Source organism: Tachyglossus aculeatus, chromosome 16 (assembly GCF_015852505.1).
Source record: "Tachyglossus aculeatus isolate mTacAcu1 chromosome 16, mTacAcu1.pri, whole genome shotgun sequence".
NCBI classification, from domain to species: Eukaryota; Metazoa; Chordata; class Mammalia; order Monotremata; family Tachyglossidae; genus Tachyglossus; species Tachyglossus aculeatus.
Genome location: NC_052081.1, coordinates 12,516,253 through 12,539,763, shown reverse-complemented (window position 1 = coordinate 12,539,763; position 23,511 = coordinate 12,516,253). Strand labels below are relative to the sequence as shown.

The window sequence follows — 23,511 nt, the reverse complement described above, 5'->3', positions numbered from 1 at the left end:
ATGGCTAAAGGCCACCGGAAAATCATGTGCAGGGGGAGGGGAAGGAGGAAAGGTTTTCAGGGCCTGGCTTCCAGGTTGACTGTAACTTCGAAGAAGTGCTGCCACAGGAAACCTCTCATTCCTCTACTAACGAATAGCCGCAGTTTGGAATGGATTTCAGCAAATTAAACATTTGGTTCTGTGCAGTAAAACGATCAGGAGGCCAAACGGCACGCATTACCTGACACATACAGTATTTGTCATGCACTACACGAATGGGTTTCCATAAGGGAATGTGGACCTGCTCTTCAGAACAACATGCCCTGAGAAAAATCTTGTGAATGGGGAAGTGGTAAGGACCAGGGGAAGCCTGGCACGGTAGCAGGGGCTCTCACCACTTTGCTTCCAACCCCCAAATCCTAACCAACCCATTGGCCAGACAGGTCGACACTCTACCATCTCCCTCCGCCGGTGGATGGCATTTCAAAGGAGCCACGTCACAGGAGAGTCTGTGCACTTCCTCACAATAAAAAGAATGCCACCTCTCCAGCCAGTTATCTGCCTCTTCATTGACGATTATCCTAGATGTTTAAGTCAGTTTAGAAAGTAACAGCCAAGACTCAAAACAGGGACTAAGAATCTCTCCTCACTCATGCCTTGGAAGGGCAAAAGCAAGGGAGCTCAGTTGTTGGAAATTCAGGGCACAGGGAAAACAGCTCCAGAGAAAAGGAGCATGGTCTACCGGATAGGGCACGGGACCGGCAGTCAGAATGCCGTATGTGGGACATGGACTGTGTCTATGTGTCCAGTCTGATTAGCCTGTACCTACTCCAGCACTTAGTCCAGTGCCTGGCACGAAGTGCTTAACAAATACTATTAAAAAAAACCCTCAAAAAACTGAATAGGAACTTGAAAGGACAGCAGGGAGTTAGAGGGATTGAGGCAGAGAGAATTCAGCTACAGGTTTTATGTGGAGTGGTTTCTTTGGTGGAATGATTTGCTTTGAGAGTTGAAGATGAAGCATACTGCCTCAATAAAGCATTCCAGGCTTATGCTACTTTATTAGATTAGGAGAAGGATCCCAGCTCCTTTTGAGCAAAGATCACGTTTTCTACCTCTAGGGCACTCTCCCAAGAGTTCAATACGGTGGCCAGCGACAGTAGATGCTCAAAACATGACTGACTGATTTGATTCTGCTCATTAGTATCACTGAATTCATGCTGAAAGAATTCAATACTAGAGCTTCTCTTCCTGAACAGCTGTGTTATGCTCAGGACCCTGACTGGTCTAAGACCTGTATATATGTATATATACATATTTATTACTCTGTTTATTTATTTATTTTACCTGTACATATCTATTCTATTTATTTTATTTTGTTAGTATGTTTGGTTTTGTTCTCTGTCTCCCCCTTTTAGACTGTGAGCCCACTGTTGGGTAGGGACTGTCTCTATATGTTGCCAACTTGTACTTCCCAAGCGCTTAGTACAGTGCTCTGCACACAGTAAGCGCTCAATAAATACAATTGATGATGATGATAAGACAAAAAGCAGTAGTTCTAATGGGAAACTAGAACTAATTAAACCAGCCAAATTCTGCCTCCGACAGCTTGTTGTGCTGTTCTGGAAACTGAGGCATAGGCAGAAAAAAGGGGACTCACCGACTCTCCTTCCTTCTTCTTTGTCAGTCCAGAGTAAGGTTCAATTACCCCAAGATGGTAGAACTGTCTGACCAGGGACAGTGCACAAGACTGTGCTGCTAACTTTTTGTTTGATCCATGCTCACGGGCAAAGATTCCTGTAAAACACAATGTCACGGTAGTAAGATCCACCAGAATGGGCAGAGAGCATTACTAAGAGAGGCCAAATACGCACAAGATCATACTTGGAAGTCAACTCCATTACCAAGACGGATCTCACAGAACAAAGCATAATAATTACATCATCACCTGAGGAGCAGAGCGCTTCCTCCCACGGAAGCGTTACGGAATCAAAAGGACCATAAAGTATCTTTAGGTCCCTTGCTCCATACCACTGCTTCAATCAGGTCCTCACCTAACCCACCCCAGACTGTCTCACAACCTCACTCGGTGTTGATCTGTCAGGTAATCTAAACCCCAGAGTGCTATAGTCAAAGTGCATCCCCCAGTCACTGGTAAAGAGGGAACCAGCTTCCTATTATCCCGTTAAAGCTTTAAAAATTACTTTTAAAATCACCACTAAGCCACCCTTCGGCCTTCTCTTCTTTAGGAGAATAAGCCCAATTCCTCCAAACTACTCATAGATCTTATTCTTGAAAACTGTTACTCACTTTTGTGGTTCTAAGTTTTGTTTGTGGCTTTTTTTTTTTCATTTTAAGTTTTCAACATTCTTGTGAAGTCCAGATTTGAAAACAGGATTCAAATAAGATCTCGGCTAATTATGGGATTATCTCTAGGCTTCCACAATGTACACTCTATATTTTATACGTGACTGCACCGCATTGCCAGTTTGTGATCTTGTTAACTTCTCAGCCATATTTTGAGAGTCAATCATTCCCCAACTGGGATCTGTGTACAGTTTGTTTTTCCTCACCAAGTGTACCCTCCCTGCACTTGTCCTTACTGGGCTTCAATCTTTTGTTTCTAACCAGGCCTTCAATATAAGCAAAATAAATTGAATTGTTTTTCCTTTTTAAAGTTATTAACCACCCACCTCAGCCTGGAGGCATGTATAAATGTAATTTGGGAATTTTATCATGTTAAAGTACCATTTGGAGAAACAGGAATGATTTTAAAAGAACTTTAAGATCACTTGTGACATTAGAAGAGAATACATCAGCCAAGTTATGATAACCTGCGCTAAATGGCAGCACTGGCTGCTGCTGCTGAATGGAGGGGACCATTTTTCAACCAGTAGATGCAGGTTGAAAGAGCTAAGAATATACAAATTATCTACAACTTTTACATAAATAAAATCAAAGACAAAATCCCAAAATTCATTCTTGCCTCTCCCCCGTCTCCTGTTAGCAAACTGCTAGAGGGTAAGACATGGATGTAAAACTAAAAAACAAAAAATGACTTTTTCCTTAAGGAAAGGGAAAAAGCATTCAAAAGTCTTCTCAAGAGAGGGAATGTGAAAATCATAACAGGGAAGAGAAAGAGTCTTTTTGAGGATTTTCCCTGAGGACAATGGAAAAATTGGACATGGACATGTGCAATGGGCTCCATGTCTGAAACTGCAGCATTTCCTATTCCAAAAAGAGAAGGGCGGACTGGAAAAGCCAGAGTGTCACTCAGACATACTCAAGGTAAATCAATAGCAGTACACAGGAAAAAATAAAAATAACTATCTGTACTATCTCTAACAGCTTTTAACTAATCTGAACAGATCAAGATGCATTAAGTTTTGGCTGGGGTTTGGGGATTTTTCTTTCAGGTAGATTTTTTTACCCCTTGCAGACTCACACCTGAATTAGAAACTGATATACAGTGCTAAAGCCAATAAAGTTTTCCAGAGAATATCGAAAATTTGATTTTTTTGGTCCTTCCTTATCAGCAGGTTTAGCATGCAAAAATTGATCAGAAATTCATCAAATTCCAGCAACTGTAGTAACTGGATTGCTATTTGAGCACATTCAATATGTTTGATTTTGAAATGTGAAACTCAACCCTCTCAAAAATAAAGTTTATACCTTTCACTTTGAAATCATTATTTTTTAAGTCATACCCCACGCCCATGCCTTACATTTTAAGGCAAAAGATCTTTGTCTCAAAACCCAGTTAACATACTTTGATGATTAGTTCTCTGGGGAGGCTTTCAGGCCAACTTGCTGCTGACCTGGGTTTTAAAGTTCAACTCCCCTGGGAAGTGTTGCTAGTCAATTTCTGAAAAATGCTTTCTTAAAAAAAATAAAAATAGCTTTGCACATACAATTCCAATGGAGACAAACAGACTGTGGCATTGGGAGACACCAGATGTGTCCCTTATCATCATCATCAGTTACCTCATCTGTAAAACGGGGATTGACTGTGAGCCCACCGTGGGACAACCTGATCACCTTGTATCCCCCCCAGCGCTTAGAACAGTGCTTTGCACATAGTAAGCGCTTAATAAATGCCATTAGTATTATTATGTCAAGGGTTATTTTCCAAAACGGAAAATGCAGATCATGGTTGACTTACTCTTGTCTACATTTTTTGAAATGAGTTTTTATAACGATCAAAGGTAGAAAGAAGAGTCTTAGACCTGCGCCTTGTAGCTGACAGCCATGTTAATACAGAAGGCGGAGTCGAGTCCTAACTCATCCAATTTAAATTTTGCCCATATAATTTGAACCAGCAAGACAGAGGAGTGGAGAAAGCGGGACACTTACTTCGACCCAGTTGCTTGATGTACACAGTCATTTCTGCGATAAAGCTCCTGTAACAACACATACACAAGTACGGTAAGTGACTCCATTGCTAGGAACACTTGAACAGAGACAATCCCAAACTGCAAGAATTTCCAATTGCTCAAGCAAATCTCGTGAAAACCCACCGTGCAATAATTTACTCCCGTTCAACCCTAATACAAACCTAAAGCAATATAACAAACACAGCACAAGGTAATTGTTCTGCATCTGGAGAGCCAATTGTTCTAAACGAGGGCTTGTTTTCTGCCCGTGTTTCCTTCCAGACCCAAAGCATGGATGTCTGAACAGCCAATACAATTCCTGGCCTAGGGCCAAGGAATTAAGAATGACCAAGCAGACTTGACAATGCTTCCACCAACGAAGCCGATGGTTCTTTCAACAAGACTCCTTGTCTAATACAGCTTATTATTGACTGTGGCTAGACCCGCTTGCAGAGACAAAACGCACACAAAGCAGCTGAACACCAGTGACTCCTTAGCACAAACATTTTGGGGCTCTGGAATCTGCCTGCAGTAGTCCTGGGGTGCACACAAATCATGTTGCCCAACAACAACAATCCGTTAATTTAAATCAGAGTTCTGGGATTGAAAATAAAAGCCAAGTTTTTAAACTTCGGATGCAAGGATGCCCCAAGGGCGTTTCTCTAGGCTTTAGGGAAGCAAATTCCCCTGTGAACTCTGTGCCTGGTGATCCTTCCCCTGCTACAGACAGACTCCCCCTCAGGTAGGAACTAGCTTGGCCTTTCTGCTGTGGACAAAAGAGGTCAAGTGAGGCTTTAAAACCAATGGCAAAGTCCTTCCTGCACCACTTGCGAACTGACCTTCAGGCACAGCGGCTTCATGGTCAAAGGCCACTGACTCAGGGGCACAACATCCACCCTTTCATAAATGACACCGATGCCAGTATGTTTCTCAGCCAGGCTTATAGTCAGCACTCAACCTCATTCTCCTCCACCTAGGGGAACAGTGACACCAGAAATCAATTTACAATAGTCTCCCATGTGATTGCTTAGTTCGGCCTAAGCAGCAGCACATGTGTAAATGAGCACAGACCTCTGGTGTCGCTGTCTGCTGCAAGTTTGAATATGGAAAACAAGCAGCACTGCTGTTCAGATTGAGGTGAATCCCCCAGAATGTTTTTACCTCCTACGCCAATTCTTCCCGGAATTCTTCAGTTCCAGGTCTGTGGACACCAGAGGCCCACTGAGGGATCTGGTTCTGGTTCCACTTTGAATTAACTGCCACTCATAATTGTATAATATCAGGTGCTAAGCTCATTTGGGATCCTCAGGAAAATTTACCGGAGAAGAAAAAGAGTTTGAAAAATATCAAGACTCATCTCTCTCCTTTAGATCCTGCAGAGAGAGCTTTTTTTTTTTCCTTCTGGCACCTGTAAAGCATACTTCAAATTTAATCGAGTTTGGCAAAACATAATGGGGGGTTCCGTGACCTCTGGATTATTTTTTGCCCCACTTTTGTGAGTCATCAAATGAAATTAAATTTGGTTTGCTTTGCCGGGGTAAGATGCTTTCTGAATTATTCATTTTAATAATTCAGAATAATTTAGTCATTGTTTTAAATAATTTAAGTAAATTTTTTTTTTACCTCGACCATCCCTCCCCTCCACCACATGCTGCTCCTCCCCGGAAGTTTAATCCAAACGAGCCTTCCTGGGAGTAATAATTACTACACCCTGGAATGCTCTCTGGAAGATCAGCAAGCAGGCTGAAAAACATACTGTCACCACCAGAGCCACCTCCCTCGGGTTTACAATTTTACAGCTACTTCTACATGTCGGGAACGCGTAACAAACATACACATTGACGGAATACAACCCCCAGGTTTTATAAGTGAACTTGATTCGTAGGTCCAGTAATAAACGAAGCAGAAATTTGGGGAAAGAAAATCCTTTAATTAGTGGGGAGCCACGGACTCATTCAAGGATGAGTTCCAGTAACAGCAGAATGCCAACCAAAATCACTCTATATAGTGTACAGTGCTGCACATTTCCTTAAGGAATGGCTTTTACAGGTGAAATCCTAGTCTAATAAGAACGGACCTGCTACAAAAAACTGTTCAAAATCCTAGCAACTTTAAGGGCCCTTAAAGCTCATCATAACAGAGCGTCCCTCTGATCATCAGCTGTCCATCCAATTGACTGGAGGCAATCTCTGTTTAACTGGAGACTGTCTGCTGGACCCAAGTCCATCCCCTAACCCTGGGAATATGATCTCTGATGAGGTAAGTGTCTCCGGCCAGGGGATCATAGACAAGGACAGGGTCCTTTTGCCTGGAAAGTAGGCTGAAACACCAGGGCCTAGCCTGATCCAAAACCAATTTGGTAAGATTTACCTTATTAAAACACTCACCCATCTTCAATTTTCCTCCTGTCTGTAAACTGTCTGGGTCTTCCCTGCTAGACTGTAAGCTCCTTGTGAGCAGGGAACATATCTACCAACTCTCTTGTTCTGTATTCTCCCAAGTGCTTAGTATAGTGCTTTGCACACAGTAAGCGCTCATTAAATAATTACTGATTGATTCTCTCTGTTGTGTTCTCCCAAGAACTTAGTGCAGCACTCTGCTAACAGCCGGTGCTCAACAAACACAACTGACGTAGTGAGGAGTCTTGCATCTGACTCAACTGCCCTCTGGCTTTGGTTATTTCAGTCTCACTCCTACAGAGGGCATATAAGACAAGACAGTTCTAAGTATAGAGTTCACACACGCTCTCACCATCTGATATGCAGGTGATGTATTATGCAGCGTGCTCTGGTGGAAAGAGTGTGGGACAGGGGATTTACGAGACCTGGACTCTAAATCTCTGCTCTGTCTGTTGCTAGCTGAGGGACCTTGGAAAAGGTACCTCTGGTCTTCCAGACAGGGACTGGACTGTCTGATTACTGCTGTACTCGGCACAAGTGCTCGGTATGTAGTGAATGGTTAAGGAATACCAGCACTAACCTGCACAGCTAGGCTGGAGTTCAATGGGTGCATGAGGTAGCATCCCCCTACGTATGCTTAGTAACGTGCCAAGAAGTCCTAACCCTTTCCCAGCCACATCTGAAGGTGCCTGGCACATGGATCAGGGTGCAGCCCCCAGGCCAGGGACAGATCCTTGTGGGGCTCTATCCTCAGAGACCCCCATGGGAGTTCTCCATGGCTGCCCTCGATGGTGTCCTTTTGGTTGGCAATTCAGCTATCCTTGAACTGGATCAGGAAATGTGGCTTTCCTTGGTCTTGTATTATAAACCAGACAACCAGAGTTGTGCTTGGTTTCATTGTTCACAAATCGACAACCTCTAAACGAAGGAGTGAACGGCAGGAGAAGCAGGACCTTCTGGCTGGCCGGGCCAGGCCTGGCCTGAGCAGGACAAGGCTGCTCTGCCTCAGTGGATTCTGGAACTGCACGGGACGTCGTGCTCCAGTCCACCCTAACCCAAATCAGAACCAGGCACACTTGTGTACATTTCACCACTCTAGATTTCACCTGTAATTAGAAAATACCAATTATGTGAAACGCAGGTTGGAGGCTTTCCTTCATCACCTAAGTCCCTCAACTTTAGCAGCAGGGCAAAGAGTTTAAATGCCAACGAAGACCAATTGGGCAACCTTTGGGAATGAAGATATTCATTAGCAAATAAGAAAGGAGTGAAACGAGCAAACCTGTTGTGATCTGGACCCACTTGGGTGTATTTATATTCTCCCTGGACTTTTTCCTTTTGAAAAAATTGGTTCAGCCGAGCCTTAGCATTCTCCAAGGTCCAGTTTCCGTGAAGCCCAGCATTTAAATCCACTTCTTCTGACTCTAGAGTCTAATAATTGAAAAAGTGATTTTAATTAAAGTGTGCCCCTTCAGTTCTGCGTGTTTTTAAAATATCAACATAGTTGAAATTCCAAGTCCTTGCCTCTAAATTGAAGTGTTTGAACCCAATCCTCTATCGGAAACAAAAGGAGGGATAGCTCCCATCATCGCTGCAGGCAGAATTGGGTAGTGGCTTTTATTACAAACCGCTACAGATTATTCCCTGGCAACCTTCGGCCACGTTTCCACATTTGGTCTCAACAGCTTGTGACTGCTGTGTGGGAACCGTGTGGCAGAAACATTTACCAGCATGGCCCGTATCACTAAAATAGCAGTCAAGAAAATGTTGTTATCGCAGAGTATCGAGAACTACTAGCTATTCCACTTTGTCATTTACTTGACAAAGTAAATTAGAGTCCCCACATCCGCCAAGCTAGCTCTCTTCCTCCCGTGAAGGCCCTACTGAGAGCTCACCTCCTCCAGGAGGCCTTCCCAGACTGAGCCCCCTCCTTCCTCTTCCCCCCGCTCCATCCCCCCTGCCTTACCTCCTTCCCTTCCCCACAGCACCTGTATATATGTATATGTTTGTACGTATTTATTACTCTATTTATTTTACTTGTACATATCTATTCTATTTATTTTATTAATATGTTTTGTTTTGTTCTCTGTCTCCCCCTTCTAGACTGTGAGCCCACTGTTGGGTAGGGACCGTCTTTATATGTTGCCAGCTTGTACTTCCCAAGCACTTAGTACAGTGCTCTGCACACAGTAAGCGCTCAATAAATACGATTGATTGATTTACTGTTTGGCACCATTCGATCTCGGAGAAGATTACCAGATCTCAAGTGGTTCCTAAGCATTAGCCAGTTTTTTCCACAGATCGTTACTGAAGGGACCAAAGTTATCTATCAAGCATCTTAAAGCCCTGATGTGACTTTCATTCAAGGGTATGTAGGGCTCAGTCTTACCGCTTGGGCTTCTTGTTCCTCCTTCCTCGTGTAGTAATCCTTCATATTTGTTCCATGATCCCACTGGCCATCAGCACCACCACCGTCATAGTCAGAATCTCCACCTTCAGCAGTCAAAGTTCCCTCTGATAAATAGGACAAAAGATAAAACCGTAATCTTCTTGTAGCCTATGGTGGGAAGTGCCAAAATGTCCCTGTAGCTCCCCATAGAGAGAGAGAGAGAGAGAGAGAGAGAGAGAGAGAGAGAGAGAGAGAGAGAGAGAGAGAGAGAGAGAGAGAGAATGTGTGTTTTGGGGGGTGTGGATGAGAAGAGAGAGAGGGGGAGACTTAAAAAAAAACAAAAACCCAAGTTAGACACATAACCTAGAACTCTTACCGTCCTTAATGGCCAGATGTGGAGGCAGGGGTCCTCCAGAGGTAGTTGGGAACTCTCCACCACTACCCGTTCCTGCTGCGGCGGCGGCAGCGGCTGCTGCTGCTGCATCAGGTGTTTCAGTAGTTGGTGGTGCCACCTGCAAAAGACAGTCTATGAGCAATAAACTCTTTTGACCCCTGGTTAAAAGAGTAGGTGATTACAGTATCATACCTCACTGGCAGTTCTGCAGAAAAAGAACTCACTACAGACCAATCAATGGTATTTGAGTGCTTACCATGTGCAGAGCACTGCATTAAATTTGGGGGGAAGTACACTACAACAGAGTACGTAGACACGCTCCCTACCCACAAAGAGCTTTTAGTGTAGGGGGCACTGAACAATTACTACTGTTGAAATAAAGATGGAAGATGATTGTCAAAACTAGATAAAATATCTGAAAGGAGGATGCCACCATATCAGATCAAATTGTGTTCTCAAGCTGAGTACCCCGGAGGGGAACCAGATGCAGGAAGCACCCAGCTGGACAGGTCCATGCAGTTAGGCCTGTAGGGGTGCCAACTTCTCACTTTTGAATGTCGTATACAAGGGGCAAGACTTGAGGTGGATGGGAAGAAAGAAATAAAGCGTACGCTCATCGTGGGCAGGGATCTTGTCTACCAACTCTGTTGTACTGTACTTTCCCAAGCATTGAGTACAGTGTTGTGCACACAGTAAGTGCTAAGTACCCACTGGGTGATTCCTAAGGGGGGGAAAAAGGAAGTGAAGAGGGAACTTCACCTGCTGCATGTCTCTGCCATCGCCTGCCACCACCAGCCAAGCAGCAATGTCTCCGGCACTGGCCCTGGCCCAAGCCAGGCCAGCTGAGCCAGGACTCTGCCAACTCAGGTCACAGTGGCTCTGTGACTGAAAGAGGTGCAGCAGTTGGGCAGTGCCACTTGGCACTGTTGCACGGCCCTAGCCATGGCTCTGGAACTCTGCCATCTGGGCATACTGGGGGCAACACAGGTGTACAGTCGCTTCTAAGAAGCTCTGGGGCCGAGCCAGGGAGTGGCAGTCTGATGGCAAATGGCAAGATGTTGACTGGACACCTTGGTCCCACTTCTGACTCAAAAAGGGCAGGATTGACTACCTATGGCTACCCACTTTTCCTAAAAAGCTGGGGAACAGATCTAATTGATTGCCCCCCTCACTCTCATGGAGCAGATCCCACTGTCCAGGAATTACCTCTTCTCCAACACAACCTATTATTCGGTCAGAGGCACTTACCCCCATAGCTGGCACTTCTTCACTCTTGACTTCATTCACTCGGACCAGGTAATTGACAAAGTCTCTGGCAGCATTACTCTGCGCATCTTTTTTATTTGTAGAGTTGCCCATGCCAGTATAGTTGAATCCTTCCACTCGAACCTGCAACCACCATGAAAAAGCATAACCAGCACAGGTTAAATATGGATTTTGGAAGCACCCACACTTCCCTACAAATGTTGAAAACAATTAGAACAGCTTATATAATGCATCTGGGTAGACTGAGGTTTTCTGCTCAGTAAAGCAGCTGAGTAAAACAATAACCTACTGCAAGTCACAGATTCTCTCTCCTTGCAGCCCACTAGGGCCAAAACCTGGACCTGAGCATGAAAACATGAGCTACCTCAATAAGTGGGGAGGGTGACCACCTCGGTCTATGCTCGAAGTATCCCCATGACTTCATTATTGAATGAGCATGTATGTGGCGCAAGAGCCAAGTGTTCTTCCGTGACTGCACCCAAGTCCCCTATTGAGCTCTCCTGGAAACGACAGAGGTGAAGACAGACCAGTCTACTGCAGGCACCGAAGTATGCCGAACTTAGGCTCTTGGCAGTGCACCTGACTTAAATTGTTGTAGAAACGGCAGCTAGTTCATACTGCTGGCTCCTGAAACAGCTTGGCAAGCTGGTCACACTGCCAAGAGCCAAAGCCAGCCATCCATATGCCTGTGCCAGTCACGTGACTTTCCTCCCCACCAACTTGTTATCAAGTAATCTGATCTTTTCTACACTTGAGAGTACTGACTCAGGAATTGACTTTGGGACAGTCATCTCTTATTTTTCTTTAAAAAAAAAAAAGAGAGGCCATGATCCATTCTCCATCCCAGATACCTGAAATTTTAGTTTTCTGAAAAATCGTACAAAATTATGAACAATATTGCAGAATTTTGAAATAAATTAGGTAAGCTAAAAATGCAGCTTCTACATTAGACCCAGAAGATATTTCTGTATTGAATCTCAATTTTAAATAAGAGTTGCACTTGAATATTCACACTTGATACTTAGCCAATATCACTACCCATAAAGATAACTGGCTGCTCTCCACGTTCAATGAGAACAGCATAAAATGAAAAGGGCTTAAACTGCAGAAAGACTGTTTTATTTTAGATACATAGTATAGTGTGTAAGACATCAAAGCATATTACTTAACGATGGAGACGTTCTCTTCTTTAGGAGACTTGCAGAGACCCGGGTTTGAATCCTGGCTCTATCTGTCTTTGTGACCTTGGGCGACTCACGTAACTTCTCTTTGTCTGTTACCTCAACTGTAAAACCATCCTTCTAATTTACACTATGAGCCCTATATGGGACAGTGTCAAACCTGATCAACTTGTATCTACCCCAGCACTTAAAACAGTGCCTGACATACTAAGTGCTTAACAAATACATTAAAAAGGAATTTAAAACTAGGAGCAACACCTCTTTATCTTGGGCAGTTTAAATTCTGTCCATTAGAAAAGGTCTTTTCCAACCCTACAAACCCTACTCAACGAGTAAAGGGCAAAATGAGGGGTTTCAACTGATTGATAATTATATAAAGTGTTGTTTACTATATGCCATTATTGTACTAAGAGCTGGAGTTCACACTGCGGGAGAAGGAAGATAGGCATTTCAACTCCATGGAGAACTGAGACACAGACGTTACTCACCCAAGGTCACCTAGCAGACAAGCGGACCTAGGATTAGAACCCAGGTTGTCCACTAGGTCACACTACTTCTCTGAAGTCCCAAGAAAGGATGCTTCACAGAAATCCCAAGATGTTCTTGGGTTTTCTGAGCTAAGAAGAGTTTTTTTATGGTATTTGTTAAGCACTTACTTTGTGTCAGCTGCTCTAGTCATTTTATTTTGCTATTAATCCAGGATTGAATTTTGCATGCTCACACAACTCAATCCCGGCTTAACAGCAAAATAAACCTGACATACAGTTTCCCTTATTTGACCAAAAATGCCTCCCTCTCACCCTACCAATGAGAAGCGCCATCGTGCCGTACCTCACACATGAACTTCTGCCTGTTCTTGTTCCCCACGGCTCTTATTTCATAGGTTGGGGTCACCTTCCTTTTCCCGCACCAGGCATACAAGAAGTTTTTCAGGTCACCCATGATGCCGCCTTTCTAGGGTCTAAAAAAGAAAAAGAAAAAGAAAAAGGACACGAATTAAACACAGAAGAAAGCACAAGGGCAGGCGGAAAATTAACGTTTCCCAGGACAGCCCCAACGACTTTTAGGGAGATGAGGGAATACGGATGAGCCCATTGTTGGGTCTCTATATGTTGCCAACTTGTACTTCCCAAGCGCGTAGTACAGTGCCCTGCACTCGGTAAGCGCTCAATAAATACGACTGAATGAATGAATCCTAGGTACATGAGAAACCCAACCAGGGGCGACATGGTGTTAAAAAGAACCTGGGGGAGGTGAGGTAAGGCCTGCATGTTTGGATGCGGGTGGCATTGAAGCCATTCTCCTCCATCGGAAAAGTCCCAACGACTTTTAGGGAGATGAGGGAATACGGATTCATCCTAGGTGCAGGAGAAACTTAACCAGGGGTGATAGGGTGTTAAAAAGAACCCGGAGGCATGAAGGTTTGGATGCAGGTTGCTCGGAAGCCATTCTCCTCCAACGGAAAAGCACCAGCGACTTTTAGGGAGATGAGGGAATACGGATTCATCCTAGGTACAGGACAAACCCAACCGGGAGCGATATGGTGTTAAAAAGAACCCGGAGGCTTTTAGGGAGATGAGGGAATACGGATTCATCCTCGGTGCAAGAGAAACTCAATCGGGGGTGATATGGTGTTAAAAAGAACCCGGAGGCCTGCAGGTTTGGATGCGGGTGGCGCGGAAGCCATTCTTCTCCAGCGGAAAAGGCCCCACCGACTTTAAGGGAGATGAGGGAACACGGATTCATCCTAGGTGCAGGAAAAACCCAACCAGGGGCGATACGGTGTTAAAACGAACCCGGAGGCTTTTAGGGAGAATACGGAGTCATCCTAGGTACAGGAGAAACCCAACCGGAGGCGATATAGTGTTAAAAAAAAAACCCGGAGGCCTGCAGGTTTGGATGCGGGTGGCGCGGAAGCCATTCTTCTCCAGCAGAAAAGGCCCCAACGACTTTTAGGGAGATGAGGGAATACGGATTCATCCTAGGTGCAGGAGAAACCCAAGCAGGGGCGATATGGTGTTAAAAAGAACCCGGAGGCCTGCAGGTTTGGATTCGGGTGGCTCGGAAGCCATTCTTCTCCAGCAGAAAAGGCCCCAACGACTTTTAGGGACATGAGGGAATACGGATTCATCCTAAGTGCAGGAGAAACCCAACCAGGGGCGATTTGGTGTTAAAAAGAACCTGGAAGCTTCTAGGGAGATGAGGGAATACGGATTCATCCTAGGTACAGGAGAAACCCAACCAGGGGCGATAGGGTGTTAAAAAGAACCCGGAGGCTTCTAGGGAGATGAAGGAATACGGATTCAACCTAGGTACAGGTGAAACCCAACCGGGGGCGATATGGTGTTAAAAAGAACCCGGAGGCTTTTAGGGAGATGAGGAAATATGGATTCATCCTAGGTATAGGAGAAACCCAACCGGGGGCGATATGGTGTTAAAAAAAAACCCGGAGGCTTTTAGGGAGAATACGGAGTCATCCTAGGTACAGGAGAAACCCAACCGAAGGCGATATGGTGTTAAAGAAACCCCGGAGGCCTGCAGGTTGGGATGCGGGTGGCGCGGAAGCCATTCTTCTCCTGCGGAAAAGGCCCCAACGACTTTAAGGGAGATGAGGGAATACGGACTCATCCTAGGTGCAGGAGAAACCCAACCAGGGGCGATATGGTGTTAAAAAGATCCCGGAGGCTTTTAGGGAGATGGGAGTCATCCTAGGTGCAGGAGAAACCCAACCGGAGGCGATATGGTGTTAAAAGGAACCCGGAGGCTTCTAGGGAGATGAAGGAATACGGATTCAACCTAAGTACAGATGAAACCCAACCAGGGGCGATATGGTGTTAAAAAGAACCCGGATGCTTTTAGGGAGACAGAGGAAATATGGATTCATCCTAGGTACAGGAGAAACCCAACCGGGGGCGATATGGTGTTAAAAAGATCCCGGAGGCTTTTAGGGAGATGGGAGTCATCCTAGGTGCAGGAGAAACCCAACCGGAGGCCCTGCTGAGAGCGCACCTCCTCCAGGAGGCCTTCCCAGATTGAGCCCCTTCTTTCCTCTCCCCCTCGTCCCCCTCTCCATCCCCCCGCCTTACCGCCTTCCCCTCCCCACAGCACCTGTATATATGTATATATGGTTGTACATATTTATTACTCTGTTTATTTATTTATTTATTTATTTTACTTGTACATTTCTATCCTACTTATTTTATTTTGTTGGTATGTTTGGTTCTGTTCTCTGTCTCCCCCTTTTAGACTGTGAGCCCACTATCGGGTAGGGACTGTCTCTATGTGATGCCAATTTGTACTTCCCAAGCGCTTAGTACAGTGCTCTGCACATAGTAAGCGCTCAATAAATACGATTGATTGATTGATTGATTGATATGGTGTTAAAAGGAACCCGGAGGCTTCTAGGGAGATGAAGGAATACGGATTCAACCTAAGTACAGATGAAACCCAACCAGGGGCGATATGGTGTTAAAAAGAACCCGGATGCTTTTAGGGAGAAGAGGAAATATGGATTCATCCTAGGTACAGGAGAAACCCAACCGGGGGCGATATGGTGTTAAAAAAAAAACCCGGAGGGCTGCAGGTTTGGATGCGGGTGGCGCGGAAGCCATTCTTCTCCAGTGGATTCGGGAAGCGCCATCGAGGCCCTGAACCACGTTGGGGACACGTGGGACGGGCATTTTGGGGGGGGGGGAGGGAGCGGATCCCGCCATTAGGGCCACGGGGCCCGGCCGATGGCGGCCCTAAACCGACCCCCCTCCTTCCTCTCCCCCTCCCCACCGCGCCTGCATAAACGTTTGTAATAATAATGACGGCATTTGTTAAGCGCTTACTACGTGCAAAGCACTGTTCCAAGCGCGGGGGAGGTTATACGGTGACCGGGTTGTCCCCCCCAGGGGGCTCACGGTTTTAACCCCCATTTTCCAGATGAGGTAACTGAGGGCCAGAGAAGCCACCCAGCTGGCGGAGCCGGGATTTGAACCCAGGACCTCTGACTCCAAAGCCCGGGCTCTTGCCCCTGGTACGTATTTATTGCGAAGCGCTTAGCACAGTGCTCTGCACACGGTCAGCGCTCGATAAATACGGTCGAACAAACGGATGAATTGCTCTCTTTTACTCGTACATATTAAGTCTATTGTGTCAATACCTTTTGTTTTGTCGTCGGCCTCCCCCGTCTAGACCGCGAGCCCGCCGTTGGGTAGGAGCGCTTAGCACAGCGCTCCGCACCCAGTAAATACGACTGAGTGAATGAATGACCTGAAAGCCCGGTTAGCACAGTGCTCCTCACCCAGGAGGCGCTCAGTAAATACGCCTGAAAGAGCGGCGGGCCCCTGGGATGGCTCCTCAGGGCGGCGAACGGCCCCGAGAAAATGGTGGGAGGGAGGCCCGCCGCGCATGCTCGCTTCGCTCCCTCCCCAATGAAAGGGAACGCGGCCGCCCTCCACGGCGCATGCGCGTCACCATGAGGCGCACCAACATACGGGGACTTTCCCTCCCCGCTGGGCCTCCCCTCCCCCCGCCTCGCAATCCGCCGGGCTCCCACAGGTAGAAAAAAAGGGCCGGATGCGAAGCAGGGGGAGGACAATGAAACGGCGGGACCGGAGCCCCTTTTTCCCTCAAAAACCCCTTTTCGACCCCCTCACCTCCTCCTCGTCCCCGTCCTCGACCCTCTCACGGTGCTTGGGGGCTCGACGCGACCGGGCCGACGGGCGACAAGGCGAGCGAACCACCGGGGCAGCGCCTCGCGATCCGCTCCCGCCTCGAAATGGCGCCGGATGTGGCGCTCGCGCTCTGGTGGCGCGCGCGCGCCCCGCCGCGCGCATGCGCGGAAGCTAACGGCCGTCGCGAGACAACGGGGGGCGGGGCGGGGGGGGGAGAGGCGCGCGACCCGCCCACCTCTTTTACAGTCGATCAAAAACCGTATAAAAATTACTTATTGAGCGCTTCTCGTGTCCCCGGCGCTGTACTAAGCGCTTGGGGGAGTTCTACACACTAGATTAGATGGACACTTTTGCTGCCCGCAAAGAGTCTGCAGTCCAGAGGGGATTTCATTTGATCCATCCCCTCATCCTCCCATTGTGTTGTTCTCAACGGTCGTGGGGCTCGCTGAATGCCTCATCAATCATCAAAAAATCAATCAATCGTATTTATTGAACGTTTACTGTGTGCAGAGCACTGTGCTAAGCGCTTGGGAAGGACCAGTTGGCAACATTTAGAGGCAGGCCCTACCCAACGCTGGGCTCGCAGTCTAAAAGGGGGCCGGCCTCATGCCCGTCGGTCTCCCTTTGTGTGGTATTTGTTCATTCATTCGTTCATTCAGTCGTTCATTCATTCATTCAGTATTTATTGAGCGCTTTTTTGAATGGCATTTATTAAGCGCTTACTATGTGCAAAGCACCGTTCTAAGCGCTGGGGAAATTACAAGGTGATCAGGCCCTCCTGAGAGCCCACCTCCTCCAGGAGGCCTTCCCAGACTGAGCCCCTTCCTTCCTCTCCCCCTCGTCCCCCCTCTCCATCCCCCCATCTTACCTCAATCAATCAGTTGTATTTATTGAGCGCCTACTGTGTGCAGAACACTGTACTAAGCGCTTGGGAAGTCCAAGTCGGCAACACATAGAGACAGTCCCTACCCAACAGTGGGCTCGCAGTCTAAAAGGGGGAAGGCCTCATGCCCCTCGGTCTCCCTTTGTGTGGTATTTGTTCATTCATTCATTCAGTCGTATTTATTGAGCGCTTTTTTAAATGGCATTTATTAAGCGCTTACTATGTACAAAGCACTGTTCTAAGCGCTGGGGAAATTACAAGGTGATCAGGCCCTACTGAGAGCCCACCTCCTCCAGGAGGACTTCCCAGACTGGGCCCCTTCCTTCCTCTCCCCCTCGTCCCCCTCTCCATCCCCCCCATCTTACCTCAATCAATCAATCAATCGTATTTATTGAGCGCCTACTGTGTGCAGAGCACTGTACTAAGCGCTTGGGAAGTCCAAGTCGGCAACACATAGAGACAGTCCCTACCCAACAGCGGGCTCACAGTCTAGAAGTCCATCCCCCCCATCTTACCTCAATCAATCAATCAATCGTATTTATTGAGCGCTTACTGTGTGCAGAGCACTGTACTAAGCGCTTGGGAAGTCCAAGTCGGCAACACATAGAGACAGCGGGCTCACAGTCTAGAAGTCCATCCCCCCATCTTACCTCCTTCCCTTCCCCACAGCACCTGTATATATGTTTGTACATATTTATTACTCTATTTATTTTACTTGTACCTATCTATTCTATTTATTTTATTTCGTTAGTATGTTTGGTTTTGTTCTCTGTCTCCCCCTTCTAGATTGTGAGCCCACTGTTGGGTAGGGACTGTCTCTATATGTTACCAGCTTGGACTTCCCAAGCGCTTAGTACAGTGTTCTGCACACAGTAAGTGCTCAATAAATACAATTGATTGATTGATTGATTGATCTGGTTGTCCCACAGGGGGCTCACAGTCTTTGGAGTCAGAGGTCATGGGTTCAGATCCCATCCCGGCTCCACCACTTGACAGCTGTGTGACTTTGGGCAAGTCTCTTAACTTCTCTGTGCCTCGGTTATCTCATCTGTAAAATGGGGATTAAGTCTGTGAGCCCCACGTGGGACGACTTGATTACCTTCTATCTACCCCAGCACTTAGAACAGTGCTTTGCACCTAGTAAGCGCTTAATAAATGCCATCATTATTATTATTCCCCATTTTACAGATGAGGCAACTGAGGCACAGAGAAGTGAAGTGAGTTGCCCAAAGTCACACTGCTGACAATTGCCGGAGCCAGGATTTGAACCCATGACCTCTGACTCCAAAACCCACTGAGCCACACTGCTTCTGGATTAGAATCCAGGTTCTCTGGCTCCCAAGCCCATGCTACTTCATTAGCATCAAACAGCTCATCCAAGCATATTAGGGTTGCTAATTTGTTCACATTGTACTGCATTTGTTAAACCCTTTGGGCAAAGCATTAGATTGAGTAGTGGGGTAAACTATTGATTCAAACCCAGTCCCAGACCCATAGGAGGATCACTATCTTAAAAGGGACAAACTGATGACAGTTACACAGGGAAAGAAACAGTGTGGCCTTGGGGATAGAACACAGTCCTGGGAATCAGAAGGACCTAAATTCTAATCCCAGCTCTACCACTTATCTGCTCTGTGACCTTGGGTGAATCACTTAATTTCTCTGTGCTTCCATTACCTAATCTGTAAAATGGGAAATAAGGCTGCGAGCCCCATGTGGGACACGGACTGTGTCCAACTTAATTAGCTTGTAGCAACCCAGTGTTTAATACAGTGTTTGCTGCATAATAGGTGCTTAACACCATTTTAAAAAAATGAACAATGTGAAAAATACAGCAGAAACAGTACTGCTAGAGGGCCAAGGAGGATGTAATTTTGAACAGATACAGCTATGCATCTGTTCTCAGTGTTCTAATAGTGATACAGGGGCTTCTCCCCACCCTGCAACAACGAGCAGAGGGAGAAGGGGGATCAAAAGGGCTAGCGTTCAGGATTGGTTTGCCCACTTCAATGAACCCAATGTCAAATTTCCAGAAGATGATTTTTTTGGATGATCATGGCTAGATGAGGCCAATAGTAAAAAAACTACAGTTGCAGCATTACAAGGAGGAATGTTGTGAATCATTTTCAGTAAGTGAAAATTACCCCACTTTCAGAGTTAAAATCGTTTTTCTGATCCCTGCAGTCAGGCAACATGTCTACCAACTGTACTATTTTCACAAGTGCTTAGTACTGCATCCTGCACACAGTAGGCACTCAGTAAATATCATTAATTGATACTGATCCATGAAATAGGTCCAAGGGGCCTTCGCTGACTAAGCCCTCATTTCCACTTTTCCCATTCCCTTCTATATCACCCCAACCTACTCCCTTTATTCACCACCATCGCCTCCAGGCCCACAGCCCTTATGTACACGTCCATAATTTATTTGTATTAATATCTGTCTCTCCCTCTAAACTGTAAAATCATTCTGGGCAGGGAATGTGTCTGTTATATTGTGTGGTACTCTCCCAAGAGCTTAGTGCAATGTCCTGCACACAGTAAGTGCTCAATAAATCTGATTGATTGATACGATTGTTGCTCCATAGTGTGGCCTAGTGGAAACAGTATGGGCCTGAGAGTCAGAGGCCCTGGATTCTAATCCCAGCACCAGCATTCATCTGCTGTCTGATTTTGGACAAGTCACTTAACTTCTCTGTGCATTAGTTACCTCATCTGTAAAATGGGGGGATTAAGACTGTGACCCCCACAGACACAGACTGTGTCCAGCCTGATTAGTTTGTGTTTACCCTGGCACTAAGCACTTAAATACATATATATATATATATATATATATATATATATATATATATATATATATGAAAAGAGACCCCTCATTTTTAATCCCAGGTTTACCACTTGCTTGCTATGACTTTGGACAAGGCACTTAACTTCTCTGTGCCTCAGTTTCCTTATCTGTTCTCCCTCCCCCTTAGACTGAGCCCCACATGGGACAGCCTCTCAAACAGTAGGACTCAGGAGAGCTACTACTGCTGCTATTGTTCAGGGTAGCAGAGGATATGGGCAAGGGAATTTAACCCTGCTTAAATCAGTGCTCTGTACACCCTCTTCAATAAATACCATTGATTGATTGGTGACTTGGGCTATGTGCCGGCTTCCTCCCCTATGGCCCCTATTGGCAGTTTTCAATAATTTCACTCACTAGGAGGGGCAGGGTCCTGAGGAATTTTTTTTTTTAATGGTGTTTGTTAAGCACTTACTATGTGCCAGTCACTGTACTAAGTGCTGGGGTAAATAAAAGCTAATCAGGTTAGACACAGTCCAAGTCCCACATGGGGCTCACAATCTTAATCCCCATTTTACAGATGAGGTAACTGAGGCAGAGAGAAGTTAAGTGACCTGCCCAACGTCACACAGCAGACAAGCGGCGGAGCCAGGATAAGAACCCAGGTCCTTCTGACTCCCAGGACCATGCTGCTTTCAATTCCCCCATTTGGCTTCTATTCTCAGGTTGGGTGCAGAGCAAAGTGATTCCAATTTAAACATTAAAGTGAGTTTCGATGTAAGAGTTCAAGCTTTTACAAAGGACATTGAATTCCTGTAATTTACCTTTCTCTTTGTGTGTTTTATCAAAAAATGAAAGTGAAAGAAAAATCAGGGATCCACCCAGTTTACAAGTACCACTAACCAAAGATGTTTCATTTCCAACCTATAGCGTTAGGTACTCAGAGACCTTCTTCTCTCCAACAATTCTCTGAAAGGATTAAGTGTGTGTGTGTGTGTGTGTGTGTGTGTGTGTGTGTGTGCCTACAAAGCCTCACATCTCCATGTTGCTGAATTACATTAGTTTCTCTCCCTCAAACTCTGTTAGTTAACAACCTGTCAAGCACCACACTTCTCAAAGTAAAGCACTTCCAAGGAGGGAAAAAAAATATTCTAATGTCACCAAGACTGCGATACCATCCCAGGAGTGGGAGCCCTAAAAGCCTTTCTTCTGCCCCTCTTTAGAATTATAATTTAGAAAAATAGTAAGTAGTCTCATGAGAATACAACATCTAAAATTGTGGCTAAATTTCAGAGTCCTTATTCCCAGAGGCAGGAGTCTGCATTTGAATCTGAGAAAAGTGGCTTTCATTTCTAGGAAAGGAGTTCAGTCAAACATTATCCATACCTATTAGGAGCAGATATAGAATGGATTTGAAAATTGTAAATAGCATTCACACATACTTCCCCAAACCTTTGACCAGGGAGCTGATAAGAAGGAGCAAGTAGACTAGTTTAATCTCATCTTGTTTTATTAACTACCCTCTGGTGGAGGTGCTAATGAGCAACAAAGGGTGATAAAGATGAGGAGGGAGGAAAAAGAGGAGGAGAAAAAAAGAGGAGACCCAAATGTATTATCAGAGCTACATAACTGAGGATTAACTGGTCGTTGGCTTTCTAGAAAACACATACTGAAGTGTTTTCAGAAGGCTGAGGGGTGGAGTGAAGGTTCGGAGAAATGTAAGTCAAAAAAACAGCTGTGAAAAAGTTGGCTGAGAGGGAGCCAACATCTTATTCCAAAGAAAAGACCTAAGAAAGGTGGGAGTTTGGAAATTTAGCTAGAGGTGACTTCAATGTAGAGAAAGTAAACAGCTGCTCCTAGTAAATGGCCAGAAGGCTGGATTTAGGGCAGGAGACCTAGGTGACTGCCAAGATTGAGCCTGGGGCAGGAGGGAACAGCCCAGGGGAGATGCAGGCTTGAGTTGGGGAAGGAGTGTATGTGTCTGACCCTTTGGTCTCTGCCTCTGTGCCCATCCTCCAGCCCTGCTGACACCCCTGAGCTTCTCCAACAATAGACTGCTGGGGATTTCTCTTCCCCTGCAAACTCTACCGCTCAATTTAGGCACCTACTATGTGCTCTGCACCTAGAACTTAACACTTGGGACAGCATGGTGGAGTTAGGAGACACGATCTCTCCCCCTGAAAGAGCTTAATTAAAACTCAGCCCCCAACTTCACGCCCACCACGGCAGTCATCCTACAGCAGCTACCCAGAACTAAGCAAAAGGAAGTATAACCTAAGGCACTATTTAGCTGTGAGCCATTTCTGCCTGGAAGACTCCAGAAACAGGGAACAGGATTAAAGAAAGGAAGATCAATCAGGGGGAATTCCTCTCATTTGGATATGTCGACTGCTCCTGAGGCAGATGGAAGAAATCACTTCTTCACTTGGCCCTATCCCACCCTTCAAGGCAGTCAGAGTTTTTCCTGCTAGAGAGGGGAATTCCCCAAGGAGTCTTGGGATGAAGGGCAAACAAGTGGCATAGGAGAATCGCGCTATCCCTCACCCAGGAAAAAAGTGACCGCTGGCAGGACTCATGTTGCTAGGACAGGGTTGAAAAGTTCAAAAAGTTCCTGAGAAATGCGACAGGGTGGTTTGAGTCCTGGCCCAGCCCCCTGGAGTGAGTCAGGAGCTCTGGCTTCAGGCTTCCATGTCCCTGCCGGGACTGGTCAGGGGAGGAAAGAGCTCTCCAGGCTCTTGAGCTTCTCTTCGGCCTTGTCAGTAAACTCCTGGGAGGCGCTCTGCAGGGGGAGGCGTGGGGGTCCCATTGGGATGCCGGAAACCAGAGTCATGATCGCTTTGGTCTGTGCGATCCCAAAACCTAGAAGGGAGAGAAGGTAGAAGGAGGGATGACTCACCTGTCAATCATCACGGAGCTACTCTCCAAGGCCAAACCACGGTGAGCCTGCAGATGCCTCAAGGATAGTAATCCAAGGGTGAAGCCTCTGTGGAGAGGACAGTCCACTGTCTCGTTACTCTAGTTCTCTTAGCATGGCTCAGTGGAAAGAGCCCGGGCTTGGGAGTCAGAGATCATGGATTCTAATCCCAGCTCCTCCACTTGTCAGCTGTGTGACTTTAGGCAAGTCACTTCACTTCCCTGGGCCTCAGTTACCTCATTTGTAAAATGGGGATTAAGACTGTGATCCCCACGTGGGACACCCTG

General features: G+C 46.2%; 2 protein-coding genes across 4 annotated transcripts in view; both read right to left on the bottom strand.

Moving 5' to 3' along the window:
• DHX9 (DExH-box helicase 9) overlaps positions 1–16,751 on the bottom strand; it is a 32,792-nt gene extending 16,041 nt beyond the window's left edge. Inside the window, exons 1-8 of one of the 3 annotated variants that reach the window (XM_038758692.1) lie at positions 16,625–16,751; positions 12,813–12,942; positions 10,783–10,923; positions 9,517–9,652; positions 9,141–9,265; positions 8,034–8,182; positions 4,333–4,379; positions 1,640–1,776 (exon numbers count right to left, since the gene is read on the bottom strand). In XM_038758692.1, coding sequence (XP_038614620.1) covers positions 1,640–1,776; positions 4,333–4,379; positions 8,034–8,182; positions 9,141–9,265; positions 9,517–9,652; positions 10,783–10,923; positions 12,813–12,923 — 846 coding nt within the window. In that variant the 5' untranslated portion in view covers positions 12,924–12,942; positions 16,625–16,751. Of the gene's footprint in view, positions 1–1,639; positions 1,777–4,332; positions 4,380–5,191; positions 5,284–8,033; positions 8,183–9,140; positions 9,266–9,516; positions 9,653–10,782; positions 10,924–12,812; positions 12,943–16,128; positions 16,213–16,624 lie in introns of those variants that run through there. The other 2 variants (XM_038758693.1, XM_038758694.1) reach the window with 2 other exon arrangements.
• Positions 16,752–21,798: 5,047 nt separating this feature from the next.
• Positions 21,799–23,511, bottom strand: part of NPL (N-acetylneuraminate pyruvate lyase) — a 32,030-nt gene continuing 30,317 nt past the window's right edge. The window contains exon 12 of the mRNA XM_038758512.1: positions 21,799–23,169. Coding sequence (XP_038614440.1) covers positions 23,018–23,169 — 152 coding nt within the window. The 3' untranslated portion in view covers positions 21,799–23,017. The remainder of the gene's footprint in view (positions 23,170–23,511) is intronic.